General features: G+C 33.6%; 1 protein-coding gene across 2 annotated transcripts in view; it reads right to left on the reverse strand.

The window, feature by feature from the left end:
* LOC108358593 (ATP-binding cassette sub-family G member 4) overlaps positions 1 to 11,201 on the reverse strand; it is a 199,732-nt gene that overhangs the window by 122,026 nt on the left and 66,505 nt on the right. The window contains exon 2 of one of the 2 annotated variants that reach the window (XM_017610014.1): positions 5,584 to 5,868. The exons of the other annotated variant lie outside the window; for it this stretch is intronic. Within the exon in view, the coding sequence (XP_017465503.1) occupies positions 5,584 to 5,842 (259 nt within the window). The 5' untranslated portion in view covers positions 5,843 to 5,868. The remainder of the gene's footprint in view (positions 1 to 5,583; positions 5,869 to 11,201) is intronic. 2 annotated transcript variants of the gene reach the window in all.

Below are 11,201 nucleotides of genomic sequence, written 5' to 3' on the forward strand. Positions count from 1 at the left end.
AAAAAAGAACATATTTAAATTTAAGATTTTTCAAAAAGTGGACTTAGTCAATTTGTGCGGTGAGCGGCTTATTTAATACAAAATTATCATGGAACTTATTTCTGACATATCTTCCACGAAACAGATCTTTGAAGTAATGTCTGAGTTTACTTCCTTGGACCAAAAATATATCGATGGAACTTATGTCACGGCCTCGTGGAAGTTATGTCGAAAAAGCAGTCTAAGAAGTACTCCTCCGAAATGCTTTCTGAAGTTTGCCCTACAAAAGCCCTTCAATTTGTACCGCTCCATAAAAAATAGAAAAGATGGAAGAAGGAATGCACGCTCCTAAATTATTACTGGGTATTAAAATATGGAAATCGTCTATCAAAGTAATTTGAGCGTTTTTTAACGGCGTGTTCAAAGCGGAAAGCGTCCCCCCCTGTTTTGCTATACCAAATTATTACCTAATTAATTAACTGCATTCAACAATTGACGTCAAGTTTATTCAAGAACTACTACAAAGTATTTGTACAATCTCCAGCTTTGTTTCCCAATCTAAGCTTCCTTTAACCCTTAATCACACTGCCTGAGTCCACGGGACTCAACAAAAACTTTAACCTTTAATCGCACCCCCTAACAAAAATTTGTTAAACCACCACCCTGAGTCCTCAGGACTCACATTTTATATTCTCAAAAAATACAAAAGACATTAATTATTTAAATTATTTCTTTCTACTTAAAGGCAGATTTTAAGCTCTTTCAACAGAAAATAATCAAAGAATTAATAAAGCTTAAACGTCACTTTCCTGCTAACGTGGAGAAGCTAAAAAATTAAGACTTTAAGTCTAATGAAAGAAAATGGAAAAAATAGCAAAACGAAAACTTCTTACATTTAAACGTAACATATCGTCGTTTAAAGTGCAAAACCGCGTATCAACAAAATACAAAACCGCGTATCAGCAAAATACAAAACCGCGTGTGTGAAGTTGTAGAAATTATTTTCTAGAGTGTAAAAACACTCATATTTCAAAATGGTTTTCTTTTTTATAAAGCAATCGCATTTCTGGCTAGTATATTTCAGGACGATCTATTTCAGGAGGATATATAGATTGTGTGAGCAAATCCAATTTTTGGCAGCCAATGTCAGTTACGCGGTTTTGCAGAATGACGATACGCGGTTTTGTACTTTAAACGACGATATGTAGGTGATCAGAATTAAAAATTAAAATTTTTACTCATCGTACAAAATAACGAAACGTGCAGCAGGTAAAGTCACTGCCCTGAAGCTCTCTACCCATATACATTTCTGGTATATGTAAGACAAAAATGGTATTTTACAAACGCAGAGAATGTAAGCTTCCCGTATTGGTTATCACTATCGGAGCATTCTGCGGCGGTGCTATGGTCACTTGGTATAAAATCGGCATCCACATCGTCGGAATATACTTCAGAAATACAATCACGAAAAAGTCCCGCGCAATCCGAGAGATCGTCTTGTAAATCATTTCCATTTTCATCTTCTTCGAGCCTTTTTCTTATTACGTTTTCTGCAGAGTCACTTATGGGCAGTGTTGCCAGGTCTTCGGCATGAGAAAACGTCCCTCTTGGTCTGAAAAAACGTCATTTCCTACCCAAAACGTCTCTTTCAAATGTATGCACAAAGAATTGTTCTTATTAAACTTTCATTGTATACAAAGGAACATATGTACGTAAGGTATATTGAAATGTCATTTGCTGTCACATTTAAAATTCATTCTAAACTGGTTTGAGATCGTTAATATAAAAATCATTTCATACATACACTTGTGATCAGCTGATTAAGTCATCGATTTCGGCTGTTTCTTTTTTGTTTATTTAATGTTTATTATTTTTCCATAAAAGCCTAGCTCATTATATAACAAACAAAATATAAATCCACATTTCAAACTTTGTGCAAAAATTATAAAAAATCTGCAAAATATCAGCCAGATTTTCAACTTTTTATTTAGATTTTTCAGAATTTTTTTGAATTTAATTCCAGGGCAATAATGTGCAAGTTTTAAGGTGCTAAAGAATCGCGTTGATTTTTAATATATATATTTTTTTTCTTCTTGTAAACATTTGGTTAAGTGGTCTGTTGTCGAAAATGCTAAATTACGTTCTGTTAAGAAGGAACATAGCAATATTTCAGCCATTTTACGTTCATTACACTTTCAATAAGGGGCCCCATGCGACTAATTGTGTTATTTTCTTTATGCGGGTTAATTCACCTGTGTCCAAAGAATACATATTTTTTGAAGCAGCTGCTGCAAAAAACAAAGTTTGTAAAGAGTTATTAAGAAAATAATTCAAAGTCAGTTCTACTTACAAGATTTAGTAACAGTGAAAAATTACTGGAAAGTTAAAAAACATAATTTTTTACACAAAAAGCGTCCAAACGTCAACAGGATACAAAAAACGTCCAAATGACGTCAAAAACATCAACCTGGCAACGCTGCTTATGGGGTCAATACTCTAAAATCATGTACATGTGGACGCCATATTCAAACAATACTGATAGAAAATGTAAAATAATAATTAAAGCTTTGATAAAATTTATGGAGCACAAAACACCATCATGAGTCCTCAGGACTCACACTTAACCAAATCTAAGCTTTACATAAGTTGCTCGCTAACGTCTGATATATCCTGAGTTCTTCGCCGCACTGTACGAAGGTACACGAACGTTCAGTGCCGAGTGTAAAAATCTGGGTTTGTTTTAAGGCTTTAAAAAGGCAAAAATTGGAGGAAAATATTTTTCTCAACTGGACAAGTAGAAGGCACAGGACCTGTGAAAGGATATTAACATTGTCTTTCAGTAAATGTTAATTTTAGTTTTCTTCGAAACTTTACAAAGATTGTACATAAAATTTATTAATGCGGTTTCACAAAACAGTTGAGCAAAATCTAGCGACACAATCAAAGGTACATATATTAAAAAGTACTAATTAAATAAATTACCAGTTCTCAAAGCTTACCAGTGCTTACCAGGACTACATACTTAGTATATACATACATTCCTATATGTAGATATTCATGTACACACATATGTATGGCTTATTCCATCTCAAATCACCCAGGCCGGGGAAAGTGAATTTAAGTTTGCGATAAAGCTCACAGGGATTGTTCCTTGAACAATTTAAGGAGACACGTATTTTTTCTTTTTGCTCAAAAATGCGAACTTTTCGAATACTGAATTTTTTTCTTTTTGAGTACGAACGCTTATTTTTTCCTCTCTTAATAGCAACTTTTGATGAAATCGTTTATAACTGCCGCAACAAAGCAAGGATTTTAATGATTTTTTTTTAAGTTGCAGATATTGATCTACTGAATCGATCTAGTGAACTAAACATCAGTAATTGTTTATTAATAATTAATTATTGTTTATAAACAAAAAAAAAAATTTTTCAAATTGAATTTTTTCAAATTGCCACATCTTTTTTTCTATCAAACTTTTTTGTCTATTAGGGAATAGTATAAACTATTTTCAGTACGAGTAGCAATATGCTAAAATTCATCATTTTCGAGTTATGATTTTTTTTCTGAAAATGCACTTATATGATGCTAGCAGATTTTCGTGCCAGTTGAGGGCACAAAAATTGTTGCCCATTATGACAAAATTTCCTTGCTGGAAATTTTTTGAGGTTGCCCGATCAGAGCCAAAAGTTTTTCCCAATTGGGCTCTAATTTTGGCCCAATTTGGGCCCAATTAGCGATTTGCCCAATCTACCGAAGATTTCCCCAACCAGTGCTCACAATTTGCTCAAAGTGAACATGCATACGCAATTAAAACGTTTTTATCGATAAAATCACACATACACACATCAAAATTCCCTACGAAAAAAAATATTTTTTAATTTTTTTCTTGATAAATTTTCCACATACAAATTTTTTGATAAAAAAAATTAGTTTTTGAAAATATGCCATTTCAAAAAAAAATTGGAAAAAATCACAATGGTAGCTCTGAGTATTGCGCAATATTTAAGTATAATGTTATGGGGTGCACTCTACAATAATTTGGGCTATGAATTTTTTTACACCGAAGTTGAGTAAAATGAGTACATACAATTTAAAAAAAATTTAATTTTGTTTAGAATTTTTTTGAGTATTCAATTTTGTAGCCCATTAAATTTGAGTATAATAAAGTGGTAGTGTTAAGCTACTGCAAAATTGCGTTGATTTTTAATATTGTTTATGCTCACGGCTTCTTGCACTTTTTCCTTATCGATGAAAATGCCTAAAACCGTTTTCAAAGAAAATTAAAAAAAAAATTAACGGCAGTTTTCCAATCGCTTAAAGCTTGCACTTTATTGTACTAAAATTTAATGGGCTATAAAACTGCATATTCAAAAAAATTCTAAAAAAGATTAAAAAATTTGTAAATTGGTAATGTACTCATTTTACTGAACTTCGGTGTAAAAAAAATTCATAACTCAAATTATTGTAGAGTGCACCCCATAACATTATACTTAAATATTGCGCAATACTCAGAGCTACCATTGTGATTTTTTCCAATTTTTTTTTGAAATGGCATATTTTCAAAAACTAATTTTCTTTATCAAAAAATTTGTATGTGGAAAATTTATAGAAAAAAATAATTTTTTTTTCGTAGGGAATTTTGATGTGTGTATGTGTGATTTTATCGATAAAAACGTTTTAATTGCGTATGCATGTTCACTTTGAGCAAATTGTGAGCACTGGTTGGGGAAATCTTCGGTAGATTGGGCAAATCGCTAATTGGGCCCCAATTGGGCCAAAATTAGAGCCCAATTGGGAAAAACTTTTGGCTCTGATCGGGCAACCTCAAAAAATTTCCAGCAAGGAAACTTTATCATAATGGGCAACAATTTTTGTGCCCTCAACTGGCACGAAAATCTGCTAGCATCATATAAGTGCATTTTCAGAAAAAAAATCATAACTCGAAAACGACGAATTTTAGCATATTGCTACTCGTACTGAAAATAGTTAGTACTATTCCCTAATAGACAAAAAAGTTTGAGAGAAAAAAAAGATGTGGCAATTTGAAAAAAATCAATTTGAAAAAAAAAAAATTTTGTTTATAAACAATAATTAATTATTAATAAACAATTACTGATTTTTAGTTTACTAGATCGATTCAGTAGATCAATATCTGCAATTTAAAAAAAAAAATCGTTAAAATCCTTGCTTTTTTGCGGCAGTTATAAACGATTTCATCAAAAGTTGCTATTAAGAGAGGAAAAAATAAGCGTTCGTACTCAAAAAGAAAAAAATTCATTATTCGAAAAATTCGCATTTCTGAGCAAAAAAAAAAAATACGTGTCTCCTTAAATTGTTCAAGGAACAATCCCTGTGAGTTTTATCGCAAACTTAAATTCACTTTCCACCGGCCTGGGTGATTTGAGATGGAATGAGCCGTATATATAAGTAGGTATATATGCATATAAATTTCACATATTACTTCGTACTTTGCACCAAAAGAAGAACGATATCTCTTTCTGGAATTTCGTTGTTTATAACCAGTTGTAATAAGCTGATAAGCGACTAGATGTGTAGGTACATATATTCATATGTATGTATGTATGTATTTACAATATTACTCACCAAATTTTCTCTCAGGAAAATTAAACTTTCGCACTGTATATTTCACATTTTCGAATTCAATATCAATCTCTTTGCACTGATCGAAATTCGTTTCCCAATTTTCGTAGTTATTTTGTTTGTGTAGTACATTACTCGTGCAATTCGGCTTCACACAAACCGATGACCTATCGATTGAGGTTTCCGAACTGGCAACAGTAGAGCAGCAATTTATGCCGGCTCCACAAGCTTCTGTTGGCTTGATATCTTGTATCACAGTCATTTTCCCGCTGTTAGCATCAACGAACACTGCAAAGAAATAATATAAAATAAATTACATTAATAATAACAAATATTACTTGCGAAATATTTTTAAAATGTTAATTTAAAGCAAACTTCTTGCACGTATAGTTCTCTTAAATTTTACAGATACTTAAGATGATGTTTTTTTTATAAAAAGTAAAGACATATAGCAGAGTCGCAATTGAGTGTTCGGTCGGTCGCGCGCTTCACAGATGAGTAGAAATGCATGTAAATATATGGAGCAACTCGCAATGTGACCTCAACTGTTTGATCGCAAGTTTTTTGCAAATATTGTATGCCCAGTGGTAGCACTTCGCAACGCTAGAGTAGATCATTTTTCTACTCGGTCGCGCGTTTGACAGACAGTAATTTAAAAATGTCTTGCAGGTAAGTCAAAAATTTAGTACGAGGAAACGACTTTAAATATAAGACACTTACCGAATGTCAGTGCAACTGGTGGGAAATAAAGTCAATTGACATTATTACCTTTTCAAAAGCGAAATAAAATCCATTGACATTATTGCTCTTTCAAACATTAAATTTGCTTAGCTTCGCAGCGGCCCACGTCCGCGCGCCACACCACGTCACGCTACGCCGCCTAATACCCTCTATCTGCACACTTTTCACAAAGATGAGATTCTGATGACAGGTAATAAGTCCCAGATGGTTTCTAAAATCACAAATTAGTTGTTGTGCAAATTGCAGATAGAGCGTATTAATGAATTTAAGTCCTCGATATTTCGCATTTTTATATTTGTAAGTTATTTGAAGATTTCTGCTGTGTTTTGGCAACAACTCGTCTGCAGTAAAAAAGCATATAATTTGTGTTTCAAACGTGTGTAAAAACCAATCAATTAACTTATATGATCTCAGTTCTGATATTAAATAATCAATAATTGTTTATACCCACATTTTGGCACATTGGCTTGAATATGCCATCTAATAAATAGTGTCGTCGTTCTCCTTAGCTGCTTTTAAATGATGTCACAAATTGTTGCCGGAGACATGAATACAGTAAGAAAATTCCTTTTCTATAATTGTTTCCTTATAGAAAGGTTGGCTTCTTTTCCACCTTAGGCATTCCGAATTCCTTCAAAGTATGCTAATTTAAAACATAGAATTATTTCCTCCGGGTTTTTGGACATGGGCTGTTTCTTCAATTTAATAGTGTTCGCTTTANCCGGAGACATGAATACAGTAAGAAAATTCCTTTTCTATAATTGTTTCCTTATAGAAAGGTTGGCTTCTTTTCCACCTTAGGCATTCCGAATTCCTTCAAAGTATGCTAATTTAAAACATAGAATTATTTCCTCCGGGTTTTTGGACATGGGCTGTTTCTTCAATTTAATAGTGTTCGCTTTATTTTTGTGGAAACGAAACATGTTTTGCAAGTTCTGGATCATTTCTACACTCTTCCTTCAAATATTTATCGTATTCCAGCTGCGTTTTGCGATTGGTTTTTCGTGTTTTGACTATATTCGTAATTTTAAATTTTTTAATAAAATCAATTGGTGGTAGTTCATGATTGTGTGTGGATTAATAGCACCACACTGAGAATTTGGCAATAACCATTTTCATCTATTAAAAAACCACACTTACGGGGCAATGTTTATTGTAAGAACAACATTTTTTTCTATGAATCGACATACTTTAAGCATTGTTGACGCTATTTCCATTTGAATGAGGAAATAGCGTCAATGACAATGACTTTTCGCTTTCGAAAAGGTAACAATGTCAATATTGTCAGATCTACCTAGATCCTTTTAAATCTAACCCATTCAAATAAAAATTACAAAAAAACAAAAACAATAGGGCGTATTCTTGTTTTCGTACGAATCGAAAATCTCGAAATTTTCTTATCATTTCCTATAGAAAAACTTCAAATTTTCGATTCGTACGAAAACCAGAATACGCCTCAATATATAGATATGTACATATATACAGCACCCAGAGGCATTTTTTGTCCATGCCATCAAAACTACAACGATCGTTCGATTTTCGAAAATGAGGTGTCAAATGAAAGATCTTGGGCTGTAGATGCTAGGAGTTACCGTTAATTTTTGGCAACTTATGTTCGACAATTTTATGTATGAAAGGAATTCGGAGCACCGTCAACATAAAAATAAATGCCAAAAATCAACGGTAAATCCAAGATACTTAAAATTTGCACTTTGCTTTACTAAAATTTGATTGGCTACAAAACCGAATCCAAAATTCTATCTAAAGACGCTGATGAAGAAGTTATAAATGTTTGTCAAACTTTGCAGAGTTTTCATAATTCTTGCACAAAGTCTGAAATTTAGATTTATGTAGTGTTTGTTAAGTAATCAGCTATACTTTCATAAAAAAATAATAAGTGTTAAATAAAGTAAAGAAAAGTGAGCAAAACTTACTAAAATGTCGCGTCCCAAATTTTATTTGGTTCACTCGGTATCTCGGTAACTGATTTATCAATTTTTACCAAACTCAGTGCAGTTATTGACCTTGGCATAAAACAGCTATATTTTGAAAATCTTCGAAATCAGATTAAAAATACGCCCACTTTCCACTCCCAAAAAAAAACGTTAAAAACGTATTGTGCGTTGCTTTAAAACACTGCACCACGTTGTATTCTAGCAGCTGAAGGAACCTATACTAAAAATGTCAGACAAGTGCCCGATTTACAAAAAAAAATAAATAAATTTCTCAAAAAATTCGAAGTTTGTGAGAATCGCTCATATGTATGTAGAAAATGTTCGCAATATGCACAAAGCCAATATTATTCCAACTTTTTACCAATCTTTGAGACATTTTTGATTCTCGAGTGGATAAACAAAATTTTCTCCAGTATTTTTCTCAAGGTTTGACTAAAAGGTGAATAAAGTTTGAATTTAAATTTATATCCAAGCTTTTCTAAAGTGTAGAACTCAGATTATTTTGCATAAAAAAAATTTCACGCTGTCAAGTGGAAATACCCAATAAACACAGTCTCTAACGTTAGAGAAATTTAGATTTCTACATTACATAACTAGGGTAATCCTCTAATCGTTCTCGAGTCGATGACGAACTTACAGAACTACATTAGAATTCGATTCGAGAACCATTAGAGAAACACCGCAAATTGACATAAATATAAATAACCCAGCATTGAGGTTAGTTGTCGATTAGATAATGATTGGAGAACTAGCCACATTCTCCAATCTCAAACGTTAGAGAACGACTCTGTGATAACCGAGTGAAAATAGATCCTTAGCTTATAAAGCATTATTTTATTACTTAGTACTTACTACTCTACAGACTCAAAAAACTATCGAGAATCATATCGATCTCAACAAAAATGGGACATAGTTCTCGACTCGAGAAAATATTAATTCTAATTTTGACTGGGTTACCGGTCAATCATATTCAGTATTGTCTGCGCTTTCCCGTAAACAGCCAGCAGAGATGAGCCCGTTACTAGACAGGTAACTTCGTCCGTATAGGCTTGAGCGTAGATATCAGAGTCATTAAGAGTGACAAGAAGAGAAACAATTACTAGGCACCAGAGCAGAGGGGAAAGCACACCACCCTGAGAGCAAGCCTCGCTAACTCCACAAGTGACATATTGACCTCCTTCTACCTGATGAATCCTGATGACCCACTGCGCCAGGATTGAATGAATACAATTTACCAGCACAGAAAGTAACCAAGGCGAATTCTTTCCTATTTATGGCATTGCTAATTCTGGCAACCAGATTGATGCAAAGACAGAGGATGGGATGAGAGCGCCTCCCTGCGAATGCGCAACTCTACCAAACTTTCCAGACATTTTAGCATGAAGGATGTCAACTTATGAAGCTCCTAGTTCCACCAGGGAACAGGCGTACGGCTAAGAGGTTAAGAAATGGCTTGCGATAGATACTTAGGGATGAACTGTTATGTTGGGTGACCGTGGAGCCATCAAAGAAATACGAAAAGAAGCCACAAATTTTGCGATGCGCCACACTTATGTCATAAATTGAATTGAACAGATTTCAAAATTGGCTAAAATTGCACTTACCACGAAATTACCAAATATTATCAAAGAAAACAAATCCTGTTTTCAAGTTTCAAGAACAAAGCGGAAAATTGTGCAGCTTTGTGAGACACGATTTGGTTCTCATAAAAATAAGTGTAGGATATCACTTCCTTAATATTTTCTCAAATGGCTCATAATTAGATGAAAAGTTAAACCCAGAAAGCCAGAACATGCAGTCACCAAAATCGTCGAAATAATCATCCGTCTCATACCTCTTTGAAGTTGGCAAGACAACTTTATCCCAAAGTAAAAATTCCGACCGGATAATTTGCCGTTAATTATCCGTGAAAATAATAATTTCGCCGCGGACATCTATATATAAATACGCCACAAGAAAATTTTGCAATCCCTTTTTTGAAGGCACCGTTCGCTCGATTTCAATGAAACATACACCGATTTAAAGGATATAACTTCCTCTAATCCAGAAATGTTTATCCCGATACATAGGGGGCGTGGCATCTGACATATAGACTAAAACGTAAAAACCACTATATCTCTAAAACCAATTACCCTCGGGAACTGAAACTTAGCACAGATGCATATAATGTAAATACCCTACTTACAGTGAAAAATGGTAGGTACTGGGAAAGTGGGCGTGGGACTTCCCATACAAACTGAAATTCTCATATCGCTTATCTGTGGAACCATTTAACGTCTTGAAATTGGACACAGCAACATATGTTGTCAATACCGTACTTACGGCGAAAAGTGGTAGATTTAGGAAAAGAGGGCGTGTTATGTATGCTAAAGGGGAAAGAGAATAAGGTGGCAGATTTTTTGAGTCGGATTCCACAACAATTTGTCTCTGGAGATACTCAAAATCGAATCAAGTTGGGAAAGTTCGTTAGAAATAGTACACTCAGAAGAGGACTCTTCAAACGAACGGTTTCTTTTATCAGATTCTGTTGCAATAAAATATTTAAGGCAGATATGAATTGTTAAATGAAAATTAAAAGAATATGAAAAACTTTTTGGAAAATACAAAATAGTTCATGTAGATCAAATGACATTGCTAAAAATCAATATCTATATATTAATACGCTAACATAAATTTTGTCTCCGTTCGTTTGGCGATTCTACCGAACCGATTTCAAAACCAAGAACACCGTTGGAAAGGCATTTTTCCGTAGATCAGCAGAGTTTATATGGTTTCACAATTGGTGGAAAATTACGGTCAAAGGCGTCGTTTAAACATTTTCGAATTATGTAAAGATGTTGCTGCAACATGTCCAATTTGACATGTTTCGCCTGTTGTTTCACTACACATTTGAAATTAAGCTTTGAAATAAAGATAAATATGAAG

This window comes from Rhagoletis zephyria, unplaced genomic scaffold (genome assembly GCF_001687245.7).
Source record: "Rhagoletis zephyria isolate East Lansing unplaced genomic scaffold, Rhagoletis_zephyria_1.1 Rzeph_scaffold_00272, whole genome shotgun sequence".
Classification (NCBI taxonomy): domain Eukaryota; kingdom Metazoa; phylum Arthropoda; class Insecta; order Diptera; family Tephritidae; genus Rhagoletis; species Rhagoletis zephyria.